Source organism: Mixophyes fleayi, chromosome 3 (assembly GCF_038048845.1).
Source record: "Mixophyes fleayi isolate aMixFle1 chromosome 3, aMixFle1.hap1, whole genome shotgun sequence".
Lineage (NCBI taxonomy): Eukaryota > Metazoa > Chordata > Amphibia > Anura > Limnodynastidae > Mixophyes > Mixophyes fleayi.
In genome coordinates, this window is record NC_134404.1 from 34,961,995 (window position 1) to 34,978,635 (window position 16,641).

Below are 16,641 nucleotides of genomic sequence, written 5' to 3' on the forward strand. Positions count from 1 at the left end.
AAATAAATATACAGTGGCTACAAAAGGTATTCGTCCCCATTGGACTTTTTCACGTTTTGTCATGATGAATTTATTTAAAATTTATTTCCACTAATCAACACAAAGTACCGTACTTGATAAAGTGGAAAAACAAAAATTCAACCAAATTATTTATGAACAAAAAAAGTGATTGTATTAATACCCCCCCATCCCTGAGTTAATAGTTGGTACAACTACCTCTGTCGGCAATTATAGCTCTGAGTCTATTTGGGTAGGTGTCCCACAGTTTTACACATCAAGACCCTGGACTTTTAGTTGCTCAAGTTCCAACAGGTTGGATGGTGGTCGTTTGAATAATGATTTTTAAATGGTGCCACAGATGCTCAATTGGATTGAGATTGACATCTGGTCTTTGACTAGGACACTTCTTGACATTATCCTTTTTGGTGGTAAACCACTCCGCTGTGGCTTTTGGTGGGTCATTGTCATGTTAGAAGATAATTTATTTTCCAAGTCCCAGCGCTCTTGTAGACTGCAACAGGTTTTCCTCCAGGTTTTCTGTGTACTTTGCTCAATCCGTTTTCCCCTCTATTTTTATGAGCTTTCTAGTCCCTGCTGCAGAGAAGCATCCCCATAACATGATGCCACATCCATGCGTTGCTGTAGGTATAGTGCAACGTTATATAGGTGCCAAGCATAATGCTTAGCATTGAAACTGAGAAGATCAATTGTGGTCTCATCAGTAGAATCTTCTTCCACGCTGTGTCTCCCACCTGTCTTTGGGCATACTGTAGCTGGGCTTTGATGTGAGGTTTTTATTCTCACCCAGAGTTTTGAAGGCCGACCCGTCCTTGGCAGATTCACAGTTGTTCAATATCTTCTCCATTTTTGTATGGTTGACTTGACTGTGCTTTGGGGTATATTTAATGCCTTGGAAATCTTCTTTTCTTCTTTTCCTGATTGGTCCTTCTCAATGCTCTTGTCCCGGATGTGTCTGGAATGTTCTTTGTCTTAATTTTGTAGTGTGCTTGGAACTGCACTAACTACCTGGGGGAGGTCACAGAGACGGAATTAATTTGGAAAAATGGTTGGATTAATTATTGTCGGGCACTAGGGGGTGGGCTTTGCCTTTAAAAAAAATTGCTGTTTTAAAAAACAGCCGAGCGGTTTAAAGTAACCTCCTTTTTATTACATTTACCCCTAGGACTTTTACATCTAGAAAATCGCTAGCACTGGAATCGGCTCATCCTGACACATTGAATTGAATGGGGATAGCTTAGCTCCTAGTCAAACAGTTTACCCCATACATTTAGCTTGAGTCTCAAAATGTTATTAGATGTCTTTTCACATGGGATCGACTTTTGTTTTGGGTCTGGGTTGGTAAAGAATCTCTGCTCATTTTCTCTCGCATGTCTATGGGGCGCAAGGGAAAATGAGTGAAGATTTTAGTAAATACTCTTGACTCAATGAGTCCCCTCTAACTGTTACAGAGACACACAGCGGCACCTCGCAGCCAATTAAATTCCCCCTATTGAATTATTTGTGAACAAATATATATAACAACTGGGTATACTGGTTTTTTTCCCACAATTTATTTGTGCCCAAGTATGTTAATCTAGTAATTTTTAAAGGACAAATGTTTGTAATACAGATTGTCTCTTGTTATATTTAAAAGTAAAAATATATTCGAGGGAGCAACGTACTGACCGTAAAATTACCGAAAGGCAACAATAATCACTTCTGAGCTGGATTTAAACTTGTTTGTATATCGGTTGGATATAGCTGCTTCCAAATTGTGTTCTGAGGTTGTGTTGCGTGAGGTCAATGGTTTGTGACAATAAGAGAAGTTTAAGACGAATGCCTGACGAGGGAAGAAAGACCATATACAAGAAGGCTGATATTTGGATCTTGGGCTAATGGCTGAAGAACATTCAAAGTCCATAAATATTTATTAAGCCATGAAAATGTACTTTTGAATGGAATTTTTTTTTCAAAGAAGTGGAAAATTGGAATCCTTTTATCTGTTGTGTGTTCAAAAATTGTGCTTTCACTAGAATGCGATGAGTCACGGTATGTTCCCTTGACTTACTGTACCTAAATGAGGAGTTTTAGAATGCCATGTATTCCTAGAGGGATGACTCGGAGTAGTCACGTTGACGATGCCATGAGGACAGTTTCCTTGTCCCAGCCTGTCAGACAGGTGAATCTGATTCATACCAATGTTCAGGTACACGGCATTCCTATGGCTGTGGACACTTTCCATGTGCGTATTACGTTAAGACGAGGTAGATGGTAGGATTACACTATGAAGCAGTTGTTCTGTGTTGTAGGGGAGAAGGACAGTGATGAAATGTATCGCAGGGTTCTTAAATCTCTTCCCAACCCTTTAATACTGAAGGAGAAGGAAGCTTTGCTGCTGTTGGCTCAGGGATGTGATGGATTTGCTGGTGGTTCTACGACAAGTCTGAACAGTTGTAAGTACTTCTCCTGTCTATTGCTCACCGGCGGAAATATATCAATCATTTTTCATGTGAGCTGCCTGATATAACCCAAGGCAATCTAGAGTTATTGTCTGAATTAGAAGGGAAATGCTATAAATATTGTGAAAGCCTTATTGACATAACTTGTTGTGCAAAGTGAGCCTAAGGGGTATATTTACTAAGCTGCGGGTTTGAAAAAGTGGGGATGTTGCCTATAGCAACCGATCAGATTCTAGCTTTCATTTATTTAGTACTTTCTACAAAATGATAGCTAGAATCTAATTGGTTTCTATAGGCAACTTTTTCAAACCCGCAGCTTAGTAAATCTAGCCCTAAATCTCTGAATGTTTCCGAGTTTTTAACGTGCGTGGTGCAGCTTACTGCTTTCTTGGCAGAGGTAAAATAAACTATCTTTAGACTCCCCAGCAAAAGTGTTCCCTGTGGGTAAATTTTGGAGTTATGCATAGTAATTATAATGTTTATCTTGCTTTATTCACACAAAATTAGGTGTGGTTTTGTTTGTTTTTTTGTTTTTTAATACAGAAATGTTGTTAATGGTTTAGAATTCTGCACAGTGTCATGTGACTACCATGGCAACCACAGTCACATGGCACATGATTTAGTGACCAGAGAGGCTTTGGAGATTTTCATTGTTGCAAAGGAACTTGTAAAATACACTTTATGCAGTAACTTGACAGTTTTTTAATACTTGAGTTTTAAAAGAAGTCCATATTTCATTTAAAAGAAAAGTAAACGAACACACAAAAAACATAAAATAAACTCAATGTCCATATAAAAGAACTGAAAAATATGGTTAAATTTCACCAAAATAAATAACATAGGAAGGCCAACTCAGCAATATTTAAAGGCATAAATACAACTTGACAATGTTATTGTTTATATAATAATAGAGCTAAAACAGATGAACCAACACTTTAGCTGTATGCAGAGCCTTTTTTTCAAAAAGAAAAACTGAACAAAATCTACGGAGTGTGGAATGGATGGAAGGCCATAGAAGGAGGAGGTCTGGGGTTTAACATACCCCAACTCAAGGGGGGGTCTCTGAAGATTCCCCACCACCCCTTTGGAACACACCACTGAGTTCTGCCTGCACTGACCCTCCCTGCTCTATCACATGACATGGTGTGAGTCTGTTAGCATGTGACTGGCAGCTATACCTGTCTGCTCTCCAGATGAATTGTGAAATGGAAATAATAATTTGTAGGAGAACACATGAGAAAAATTATTTTTGTACGCATGCTTACCAGTACTTAACTTCATATTTAAAGAACAATAAACTATATGAGATTGTTGACCTAACCCATACTTGCGGTGTTGGGGGTGGGGCCTCATTACGCGAATCACGTCATTAAGCCCCACCTACACCCGCATCCGGTAGGGTGTCTACTCTTCCAGTAGTGGGGTGTTATAGCTCTATTTATTACTCTGTGATACATATACTGTCCTGTGGGTTGTTATAGCTCAATGTATTATTCTGTGATTCCATATAGTGTTCTATGCAGTGTTGTAGTATTTATTACTCTGTGATACCATATAGTGTATCGCACGGTGGCCAAGTGGTTAGCACTTCTGGCTCACAGCACTGGGGTCATGAGTTCAATTCCCAACCATGGCCTTATCTGTGTGGAGTTTGTATGTTCTCCCCGTGTTTGCGTGGGTTTCCTCCCACACTCCAAAAACATACTAGTAGGTTAATTGGCTGCTATCAAAATTGACCCTAGTCTCTGTCTGTCTGTCTGTCTGTCTGTGTTAGGTAATGTAGACTGTAAGCCCCAATGGGGCAGGGACTGATGTGAGCGAGTTCTCTGTACAGCGCTGCGGAATCAGTGGCGCTATATAAATAAATGATGATCATGATAGTGTGCTATGCAGTGTTGTAGTATTATTTATTACTCTGTGATGCCATATAGTATTCTATGCAGTGTTGTAGTATTATTTATTACTCTGTGATGCCATATAGTATTCTATGCAGTGTTGTAGTATTATTTATTACTCTGTGGTACCATATAGTATTCTATGCAATATTGCAGTATTATTTATTACTTAGTATGCAGGAATGCAGCAGGTGTAATGATTTACTTGGCACATGGTCTCTCCCTCCCTGGAAGCACAAACCATTACTTGTGGCACATGTACTGTGTATAGTGATCTCATCATTGTGAAATTGCTAATTGTGGTAATTAAGGCCACAGCCATTCAGTGTAATGATATAAAACAGCACTTACAGCTCTATAATACAGACTGATCTCACTGCTTGTGAAACAGACGTGTTTCCATTAACATGTATTTTATTGGTAAGATTAAGACTGTAAATATGTTAAACTGCTGATACTTCTATCTTATTTCAGAACAGATTTGTTGGTTTTAATGCCTTAAGCTGCTGTCAGATGGCCATCTTTGGAAACTGCATTTTTCCAGACAGAAAAATTCAGTAGCTGCAGTTCCTGTAGTAATCTAAAGCTGTTAATCTTAAAAAACTAAACAGTTGTCTCTCAAGAAGTACTTTAGCTGCAGCGTTTCCAATTGAAGGGCTCATTTACATATATAAGTATTTCAGACATTTTAACCCACTTAAAAAGACTGAACAGTGCATGTAAATTAGAACATAGTGATGGACCTTTTATAAAACCTGCACAACAGGTAATTCCATAGAAATGGAAGTGTTGTCCATAGCAACCAATCAGATTCTGTCATTGTTTTTATTTTTACAGAATAATTCATACTTGCTAACTCTCCCGGAATATCCGGGAGACTCCCGCATTTTGCGAGAGTCTCATGGACTCCCGGGAGAGTGTGGCAATCTCCCAGGTCTGCCCACTTGTGGGCAGAAGTAGGTCCCAAACGCCGCAATTCTCGGTGAATCGCAGCATTTGGCCCCGCCCCCCGCTGTCAAATGACGCAACGGGGGCGGGTCCAAAATGACGCACAATAACAACCGATCAGATTCTAGCTGTCATTTTTTTAGAATGCACTAAATAAATGAAAGCTACAATCTCATGTACTACACATGGGGTCGGGAAGCTACTGTGTCAGTGTAATGGTAAGTCACTGTTTCTGTCCTGTCGGAGTGTCAGTGTTCGCATTTTAAATATCGGTCTACTCAATGTCTCTGTACTCGGTATTGAAAAATCGTATCATACCCCTCTCCCCTGTGCTTCATTATCTCTCGCTCCCCTCCTCTGAACTTCATTCGCTCTCCCTCCCCTCTCCTCTGTGCTTCATTCGATTCTCCCCCTACCCCCCTCTCGGCTGTGCTTCATTTGCTCCCCCTCCCTCCCTCCCCTCTCGGCTGTGCTTCATTCGCTCCCCCTCCCTCCCTCCCCTCTCGGCTGTGCTTCATTCGCTCCCCCTCCCTCCCTCCCTCCCCTCTCGGCTGTGCTTCATTCGCTCCCCCTCCCTCCCTCCCCTCTCGGCTGTGCTTCATTCGCTCCCCCTCCCTCCCTCCCTCCCCTCTCGGCAGTGCTTCATTCGCTCCCCCTCCCTCCCTCCCCTCTCGGCTGTGCTTCATTCGCTCCTCCTCCCTCCCTCCCCTCTCGGCTGTGCTTCATTCGCTCCTCCTCCCTCCCTCCCCTCTCGGCTGTGCTTCATTCGCTCCTCCTCCCTCCCTCCCCTCTCGGCTGTGCTTCATTCGCTCCTCCTCCCTCCCTCCCCTCTCGGCTGTGCTTCATTCGCTCCTCCTCCCTCCCTCCCCTCTCGGCTGTGCTTCATTCGCTCCTCCTCCCTCCCTCCCCTCTCGGCTGTGCTTCATTCGCTCCTCCTCCCTCCCTCCCCTCTCGGCTGTGCTTCATTCGCTCCCCCTCCCTCCCTCCCCTCTCGGCTGTGCTTCATTCGCTCCCCCTCCCTCCCTCCCCTCTCGGCTGTGCTTCATTCGCTCCCCCTCCCTCCCTCCCTCCCTCCCCTCTCGGCTGTGCTTCATTCGCTCCCCCTCCCTCCCTCCCTCCCTCCCCTCTCGGCTGTGCTTCATTCGCTCCCCCTCCCTCCCTCCCCTCTCGGCTGTGCTTCATTCGCTCCCCCTCCCTCCCTCCCTCCCCTCTCGGCTGTGCTTCATTCGCTCCCCCTCCCTCCCTCCCTCCCCTCTCGGCTGTGCTTCATTCGCTCCCCCTCCCTCCCTCCCTCCCTCCCCTCTCGGCTGTGCTTCATTCGCTCCCCCTCCCTCCCCTCTCGGCTGCGCTTCATTCGCTCGCCCTCCCTCCCTCCCTCCCTCCCCTCTCGGCTGCGCTTCATTCGCTCGCCCTCCCTCCCTCCCTCCCCTCTCGGCTGCGCTTCATTCGCTCCCCCTCCCTCCCTCCCTCCCCTCTCGGCTGTGCTTCATTCGCTCCCCCTCCCTCCCCTCTCGGCTGCGCTTCATTCGCTCGCCCTCCCTCCCTCCCTCCCCTCTCGGCTGGGCTTCATTCGCTCGCTCGCCCTCCCTCCCTCCCTCCCCTCTCGGCTGCGCTTCATTCGCTCGCCCTCCCTCCCTCCCTCCCCTCCCTCTCGGCTGTGCTTCATTCGCTCTCTCTCCTTCCCCCTCTTTCCCCCTCCAAGGGGAGAGCAGGGCAGCATGTGTCCCGCAAAGGTGGTAGGAGTGTTATTTTTGATCTGACATTTCTGGTAGGTAGTTGAATGGTTTTGCCTGCAGATGTCACTCCTAGGTATAATGTAATGGAGTTATATGGGAGCACTCATTTAGTACTCAATACACTATGCTGCAGGGAAGCTTTGAGAACATGATTTGAATGCTGTGTTAAAGTGAGAATGAAGTGCAAGGTTTTATCTACTCTTTTAAGTATTTTTCAGCATCCATGTATATAAGGCCTGATCCTTTAATCCTATATTGAAATGTTTTGACACAATTATTTTTAAACCACTAGAATGGATAAACACATAGATAAAAAGATAAGATGTTTTGCTATTTCCATTCTGCGAAGAAACTCATTTGGGCACTGACGGGCAGAATAATTGTCCCATTTCAGTCTAAAAATGTCTAATTACCAGGCAGCAAACCATGAGCATTCCAAAATGTCACGCCTCGCATTCTTAGTGTCATGTCAGGAAGCAGTCACGTGATATTACCACTAATTACAGTGCGTCTTACTGTGTAGTGCACCAGAGGACATATTATGTAATGGTAACGTGTTCTACAGACATTTATTAAAGTGCACCTCTCATCTACACATGGTGGAGGCAGCCATTGTGTGCGCTAAACCAATATTTGAGGAAGCAGCCTCACTGGGAACAAAGGATATCCCAGAGACAAGAAACATTCTCATTAATAATGCTTCAGCACACAAAATAGCTGCCTCCACTGGAGGTTATAGACGAAGGGCAAAACAGCAGCTTTCACTCTGTTTGCACCAGTGCGCATATATGTCTGCTGCAGTGCAGAGGTTTGTGTAGCCAGATGGCTGCATTAGTGCAGGAGCAGCCGTGTGCACAGACAGAGGGTGAGGAGTTAGGTGTGACTGCTGAGTAGATGCACCGATGTGCATATTATGTGGACCAGTACAGTAACAAGGTTTTATTTTGTGGCGTGAGATTATTGTAGTGATGAAGGTACATATTGTGTATTGGGGCCATTCCTAAGAAAACTCTCTTCAGGTGCCAGCTCTGACTTGGTGCAAAACTGGGGTCATGAGTTCAATTCCCGATCATGGCCTTATCTGTGAGGAGTTTGTATGTTCTCCCCGTGTTTGCATGGGTTTCCTCCGGGTGCTCCGGTTTCCTCCCACACTTCAAAAACATACTAGTAGGTCAATTGGCTGCTATCAAAAATTGACCCTAGTCTCTCTGTCTCTCTATGTTAGGGAATTTAGACTGTAAGCACCAATGGGGCAGGGACTGATGTGAGTGAGTTCTCTGTACAGCGCTGCGGAATCAGTGGCGCTATTTAAATAAATGGTGATGATGATGATAGTCTGCCCATGTCTTTGACTAATGAGTTTTGTTTGCTGTCGCGGGGGGGTGTTAATAAGTCGTCACAATAGCCTTATGTTTATCACCTTGACGTGTTAAGTCCCTTGAGACTGTTCCATGGATAAATCATATTTTCTATGAATAAATGTTTCCGTGTGTTACATTCTAATCTTCTTCCCCGATTTTACATTATATCCCATTGTATGTCCTGTATTATAAACAATGTCCTAATAAGCTCTGTTAATACCTTAGATACACTTGAATGTTTCTATCATATCTGTCTCGTCTCTCTTGAAAATGTTATCATCATCGGCTATTTATATAGCACCGCTAATTCTGCAGCGCTGTACAGAGAACTCACATCAGTCCCTGCCCCATAGGAGCTTACAGTCTAAATTCCCTAACATACACAGAGAGAGAGAGAGAGAGAGAGAGATTAGGGTCAATTTAGTAGCGGCCAGTTAACCTACCAGTATGTTTTTGGAGTGTGGGAGGAAACCCACGTGAACACAGGGAGAACATACAAACTCCACACAGATAAGGCCATGGTCGGGAATCAGACTCATGACCCCAGTGCTGTGAGGCAGAAGTGCTAACCACTAAGCCACCGTGGTGCCCATATATTTCCTAGTATATAGTAGCTGTTCTGTGATACATTATGATGTGGTGTTACCTTACTTGTAGGGTGCGCTGACCTCCAGTCCTTGGACACTATGCAGCCCATGGAGAGGAAGAGGCAGGGGTACATCCATGAGCTGATCCAGACGGAGGAGCGGTATATGGACGACCTCCAGCTTGTGATTGAGGTGAGTGCCGTATAATTAAGTAGTACTCCTCTCGGACCGTACGGCCACTTCCTCCACCCTTACAGCACTCACCTGCAGAAGTCCTCATCACCCCTCGTACCAGGGCTATGTTATGGCTCAGTCCTTCCAGAATTTTAAGTGAAAAGATCTTGGAGTGATGAGTTTACTTTATTTAGTATAATTGTTTGGATTAATCACGGGATTTCTGATATCTATGGACAATCATGTCTGCTCACCTGTTATTACACTACAGCAAATGTGAAGCTTTAGTTGCTTTATAACAGTGATGTGGTACTATGACTGGGCATGTGCCAGGTGTAGAAGAATATATCCTAAGATTCCTGCAGGTTTTGTTAATCTGTGATTTCTTCCCAACCTCTTTATAGAATGTGACGTTAATCTTTTTATCACTGTGTATTTATTTCAGGTGTTCCAGAAACCAATGACAGATTCTGGCGTCCTGAACGAGGCTGAAATGGGTCTGATCTTTGTCAACTGGAAGGAGCTTATTATGTCCAACACTAAGTTACTGAAGTGAGTACAAAACCCGTTTTGGAGCCGGTTAAAGCCATTTATTTTGTTGCAAAATGCACAGATGAGCAGGAATTGCTATTTGCAAACTGCTAAATGTACGTGTGCGCATCTGCCAAGTGCATGCCCACTTCACGGTCAGTGGAAACACCCCCGTAAAATTTAGCTGCTCCTAGTTTTGCGGGTTTACAGATTGTGCAGAGTATATACAGTACAGTATATATAGTCTCTCTGGATTACATATCAAGCTGCATGTAGCTATGATCTGCTCGCTCTCCTGTCTCCACACTGATAACTAGCGAATGTTAGTATATAACCTCCACCCGTTGCTCTGGTTGCAGGGCGCTGCGGGTGCGTAAGAAGACCGGTGGTGAAAAGATGCCGGTTCCGATGATTGGTGATATTTTGGCGACGGAGCTGTCACACATGCAGGCGTATATCCGCTTCTGCAGCTGTCAGCTTAATGGAGCTTCCCTGTTACAATCCAAAACAGACGAAGAAGCAGAATTTAAAGATTTCCTGAAGGTTGGTTTATGGCACATAAAGCGGTCAGCTCACTCTGGATTCACATTTGATTTAATGACATTTTTACCTTGCATCATCTTCTTAAGTGGCCTTGCCCAATGCAGTGACTTTCTGTGCACCGTAAAGGGGTAGACAGAGTCATTCGGTATACTAACCGTGAAGCGAGAGAGCCCTCTGCTCTTGTAGCTTTAAAAGAGAATATTCTCTAGTCAAAATGAAATTCCAATGTATGGGTACATCTATGTTACTGCTTCATTGGCAATACCTCCACACCTAAAACAGAGAAGTCTCTAAGGTAGACCCACTTTATTACCCATAATGCATTTCCCAGCTGTTCATTGACATCTATATTATGCCGCCCACAGATTTGCACAATAGCTTTTTAGACCCTGTGTGCAGGCATGGAGTGGTCCCGAACTCCCCGGGAAGGAGAGCTATCATGTATAGCCTTCAATATAAAAAGTTATACACATAGAGGATGGGCAGAGATATTGGTGAAGACATGGGACAGTTGGCAGGGGGCTAACCTTCACCCAACAAACCAAAACCCCATGATACACCTGTCTTCTCAGCGGTGATATATTTACTTATATATCTCACACACACACCGCATTATGTTGATGGTTATTATTTTGTTTCAATACTTTTTTTTAAGCTAGGTATTCTTTCGTGCCTGAATAGATTTCGGCCTGCCAGGATGACCTTCTATGTAAAAGCTGGGCCTGTCCACACAACCGTGGGATTATTGCTAGGATACACATTTCACATGTTCAGTTCATATGCTGTGGAATAGGCATGCCACAAATAGTATAAAATGCAGCAACTGCCAGAGTATATTACATTTACTTTAATAAACTGTTTCCAGATAAACATAAATAAATAAATGTGCTACACGTGTACTTCCCCTTGCCAGGAAATGAATGATAGTGGTGTTCTTTAGGTCGGGGGCTCACGGGTAGATTGGCAGACAAAGCAAACCGTCTCCAGGTTGAAACCAAACTAGGTTACTCCATAATGAAATGACACAGCTGTTATACAACAGAGCTATATCTAAAGGGCAACTATAAATGTAAATGAAGATGTAATGGGCGTTATGGAATGAATTGTCCTTTTTTACGTCTTTCCCTGCACAAATTCAGCTTTGTATGTGCTTACAGTAATGTTAAAACCAGGTGTCCGTGTGATTTTGAAGGTCTCGAGAGATATGTCAGAGATTAGGACCCATGGTGTATTTTTCTTTAGATAATATTTTGAGGCGAGACAACTGCCCTTTCTCAAGACCTTATTTTAGCAGACTAACAGGCCAAATGGTTAGTCCTAATTAGTCCTTGCATAGATGGTATTAGCTCAGCTATAATATATACTGGGTGATATTGAAAAGTATTATAAACCTCCTATAATCTTCTGATCTGCTTTTTTTTAATGCCAGTTTTGTAATAGTTTCTATTTAATGTAGGATTATTACTTGCTGGATATTTTGGCTAATGTGTTTCTTTGCCTGCAGAGACTAGCGACTGACCCACGCTGCAAGGGAATGCCTCTATCCAGCTTCCTGCTCAAACCCATGCAAAGGATAACGCGATATCCCCTCATCATAAAGAACGTGAGTACCTAGCCAAGTACACCCTGTCATTCTTTCTAAAGGAACCGTCCCCTCACTTGTGATGTTTACATTGATACCAGATCCTGGAGAATACCCCAGAATCTCACCCTGATCATGGGAACCTGAAATTTGCCCTGGAGCGAGCAGAGGAGCTGTGCTCTCAGGTTAATGAAGGGGTGCGAGAGAAGGAGAACTCGGACAGGCTGGAATGGATACAGGCACACGTCCAGTGTGAGGGTCTTACCGAGGTGAGCACTGTTACTGCACTGGGGAGGGAGATACACTGCAGGGAACGGGGCAGATGCTGTGGAGGCAGCCATTTTATAGGCTGTATCACTATTTATGTAGATGCCACCTATCAGCTTGCAAGGTTCCTCAGTGATGTCGCTGGTTGCTAGTAAATTGGCTGCAGCTCATAAAATTGCTGCCTCTATTGTGTGGGTGTTAATATGCCAAATACAATCTATGTAGCAGGTTAGTGTGTGATTGGATGGTGATGTCACACAGTGAGCACAGTGCAGTCACACAGTCTATGTAGCAGGTTAGTGTGTGATTGGATGGTGATGTCACAGTGAGCGCAGTCACACAGTCTATGTAGCAGGTTAGTGTGTGATTGGATATGGATATAGATATATATATATACACAAGTTAACCCGTGCATGATGCTCATGCATTCTAGTCAAATCAAGCTACTTAAGGTGTTAAAAAGGTTCTTGTCATGCATTTGGGGCTAGCCCAGGCCTCCTCAGGGGAAGAGCGTTACTTCCCGACGTAAGCGCCCTTTTTTAACGTGGTTTTGTCCACATGTCACCACCTCATCATTCTTCTCTATCACCTCATCCTTCATTTTCATCGCCACATCTATCCAGATGTCTATCCAGACACAGGGATCTCTCTCAGCGGTCCTGAGTGTCACCCCCGGCAACCACCAACCACTCCCCACTGTCACCGCCGGCAACCACTCCCAACTGTCACTTCTCCTTCAAAAAATATATATATATATTTTTTAAAATCTTTATAAACACTTTTAACAATTAACAAAATAAATTAACAAATTAAAAACATCTTAGTATACCAAATTTCAGCCCTTTCTGAATTTGTTTTTCCACACACACACACTAAGAATTTAGTAGGTCAGTGTATAACTCCGCCCAGCAGGTGGCGCTGCAGCTTGGTTTTATTTTTTCCACACAGACAGACTAACACACGCCACTAAGCATTTATATTATAGACAAGTTAACCCGTGCATGATACTCATGCATTCTAGTCAAATCAAGCTACTTAAGGTCTTAAAAAGGTTCTTGTCATGCATTTGGACCTAGCCCAGGCCTCCTCAGTGGAAGAGCGTTACTTCCCGACGCAAGCGGCCTTTTTAATGTGTGTTCATGAGGTAAAATTACCTCACGAAAATGAGTTTGACCCCTCAACTCGTAAATTTAACCTTTACTACCCCTCCCACGGGGGGATGATGGAAGTTAACTGACTTGACTATTCTAATTTTTTTGTCAAATAATGTCAGTATACCAAATTTCAGGTCAATTGGATGAGCCCTTTCTGAGAAAATAGTTTTTTACACACACACACACTAACGCACGCCTCTACACATGTGTGTTCATGAGGTAAAATTACCTCACGAAAATGAGTTTGAGCCCTACCAAATTTCAGCCCTTTTTGAATTTTTTTTTCCCACACACACTAAGAATTTAGTAGGTCAGTGTATAACTCTGCCCAGCAGGTGGCGCTGCAGCTCGGTTTTTTTTTTCCACACACACACGCCACTAAGCATTTATATATTCGATATATGTATGAATGTATATGTAATATAAAGTAATGGTTAAACGACTGGATCATTATGCAATATTATTGTATTCCCAACTATGTCTTATGCTTACCCATCAGTATGTAAACTATTCTATATCTGTCCTGTGTAGTTGCATACAGTTTATATACATTGTCCTCACCAGTCATAGTGTGTCTTCTGTCTGTCTTTCAGCACATCATTTTTAACTCCCTTACAAACTGCCTGGGGCCTCGGAAGATCCTACACAGCGGCAAACTGTACAAGACTAAGAGCAGCAAGGAGCTGTACGGGTTTCTGTTCAGTGACTTCCTGCTCCTGACTTACATGGTCAAGCAGTTTGTGTCCTCTGGGTCAGACAAGCTTTTCAGCCCTAAAACCAACGCCCAATACAAGATGTACAAAACGGTAAGAACGCAGATGGATCCTGATCCCTCTGAAATATCCTGAAATTACTGATCTAAAGAATCCTGTTTAGTTTATTGTAAAGGCAAAGGCCAGTAGTAGTGTCTGCACAATCGTCTGTCTGTGTGTACTCCGTAAACAGTCACTGTCTAGTGTTTCATAATGGGACAATTGACAAGCGTTGAAGGCACAATACAGCACCATATGTAGGCTGCTTGTTATTTGTTTATATGTAATTTTACCACTAAACCTGTACAATTGGTTTAATGCCTGTTAAATACTATGTCCTTGCTGGCTGGAGCTGCGTCGGCAGCCTTGCTGGCTGGGGCTGCGTCGGCAGCCTTGCTGGCTGGGGCTGCGTCGGCAGCCTTGCTGGCTGGGGCTGCGTCGGCAGCCTTGCTGGCTGGGGCTGCGTCGGCAGCCTTGCTGGCTGGGGCTGCGTCGGCAGCCTTGCTGGCTGGGGCTGCGTCGGCAGCCTTGCTGGCTGGGGCTGCGTCGGCAGCCTTGCTGGCTGGGGCTGCGTCGGCAGCCTTGCTGGCTGGGGCTGCGTCGGCAGCCTTGCTGGCTGGGGCTGCGTCGGCAGCCTTGCTGGCTGGGGCTGCGTCGGCAGCCTTGGCTGACCAATAATAAGATATGGTATGAAATACCTTTGCAGGTTTTAATAATCTCCCAGGCTGAAGTCTTAAACACTCCTTATGGGAGGTCATGTTACTCTTATTAAATAAAGGGTTGCACCCCATCTAACTGCTATTTGTGGGCACTGTTAGCCTTAGGAATTCTCTGAGAGTTGGAGAACCCCTTAAAGTTTCATCTGTCTATATGTGGCAGTCTAGTAACAGTCTTTGTGTAGCTGTTCTCTGAGCTGGTTTCATTCTATTATAGTTGCTACCTTGATTATTGGGAACTGAGAGATGAAATAGCTAAGCTTTAAAAACAGCTATTATTCATTATCATCGGTCACATATAAAAGACCTATCAATATATACAGTGTTACTTCGTATGCTAATGATAGTAATACCCACATTGTCTACTAGCAATGGGATTACTAGTAGTACTTGTATGATGTCACTTTTTAGTACTTGTTCAGACAAACACCACCAGTATTTTTTTGAAGTGTGGGATGAAACCGCAGCACTTAGAGGAAACCCGCACAAACACAGGGAGAGTATCCAAACTCCACACACAGATAGGACCCTGTGCCTCTGTGCTGCCCACATGCACAGCAGTGTAAACAGCAGTATACTAACAAGGTAGCCTGCGTGTGACTATGCTGCTTGTCTTATTACTGCTTATGTGATCTGCTGACGGATATCTGGAATTTTGCAGGTTGAAAATGTAGTAAACATCTTCTTTGTTATTTGTTCTCCATAGCCAGTTTTTCTGAATGAAGTATTGGTGAAATTGCCAAGTGACCCATCCAGCGATGAACCCGTGTTCCACATCTCCCACATAGACCGGGTGTACACACTAAGGACAGATAACATTAATGAGAGGTAAGTCTCATGTGCTTCATCCTATCGTCCAGAAAGTCTGCTGTCACTGTGGGGGCCTGGCCAAGTTTCTGGTGGTGCAGTGCAGGAAGGACATCCGTAGAATTATACTCACACAGGCCTAACCACGGCCTGTAACTATGACAAATATGCAGTCTTCTTACTTATGTACTGTGATGTTGTCACTTTTCTCCTATCACAGCTTGTATGGTGCGTGTTTTATTGGGGTTACCCAGCAGCACAGAGTATATCGGGAGATTAGTGATGTGTTAGGACAGAGCTGCATGTGACAGGAGCAGTGACATGATGTGAGTAGAGGAAATAGAGACAAATAGGAAGACACAGACTAGGCGTTAAATAGTGGAAGGAGCAGATTCCTCAGCAGCACAGATTATATCAGGAAATAAGTGATGTGTTAGTGAGGACAGGGCTGCATGTGACAGAGGCAGTGACATGATATGAGAAGGAGAATGGAAGGAAGCCACAGACTGAGAGTTATATAGTGGAAGGAGCAGGGTCACCCAGCAGCACAGAGTATATCAGGAGATAAGTGATGTGTTAGTGAGGACAGGGCTGCATGTGACAGAGGCAGTGACATGATATGAGAAGGAGAATGGAAGGAAGCCACAGACTGAGAGTTATATAGTGGAAGGAGCAGGGTCACCCAGCAGCACAGAGTATATCAGGAGATAAGTGATGTGTTAGTGAGGACAGGGCTGCATGTGACAGAGGCAGTGACATGATATGAGAAGGAGAATGGAAGGAAGCCACAGACTGAGAGTTTTATATAATGGAAGGACCAGGGTCCCCCAGCAGTACATTGTAGTAATGTGAGGTTCCTGTTACACTGATGCAAAGGTGTTTTACAAACTGATGTGGGAAAACTGTGGTGTGAAACATACCTCCTATATGAAACAAAGCTGAAACATGCATATTGACTCACATTACATGTGTGTTAGTGATATGACGGAGTAATGTTGTGTTATCTTTGTTAGAACCGCCTGGGTTCAAAAAATCAAATCTGCCTCTGAGAATTTCATTGACACCGAGAAGAAGAAGAGGGAAAAGGCTTATCAAGGTACAGACATCACTTATTCCCACTGTCACCAAG

General features: G+C 44.0%; 1 protein-coding gene across 2 annotated transcripts in view; it reads left to right on the forward strand.

The window, feature by feature from the left end:
• Positions 1-16,641, forward strand: part of ITSN2 (intersectin 2) — a 121,303-nt gene that overhangs the window by 89,462 nt on the left and 15,200 nt on the right. For both annotated transcript variants that reach the window (XM_075201354.1, XM_075201353.1), the window contains 8 exons: positions 9,057-9,178; positions 9,606-9,712; positions 10,051-10,234; positions 11,739-11,837; positions 11,918-12,085; positions 13,831-14,043; positions 15,412-15,533; positions 16,526-16,608. In XM_075201354.1, the coding sequence (XP_075057455.1) occupies positions 9,057-9,178; positions 9,606-9,712; positions 10,051-10,234; positions 11,739-11,837; positions 11,918-12,085; positions 13,831-14,043; positions 15,412-15,533; positions 16,526-16,608 (1,098 nt within the window). The remainder of the gene's footprint in view (positions 1-9,056; positions 9,179-9,605; positions 9,713-10,050; positions 10,235-11,738; positions 11,838-11,917; positions 12,086-13,830; positions 14,044-15,411; positions 15,534-16,525; positions 16,609-16,641) is intronic.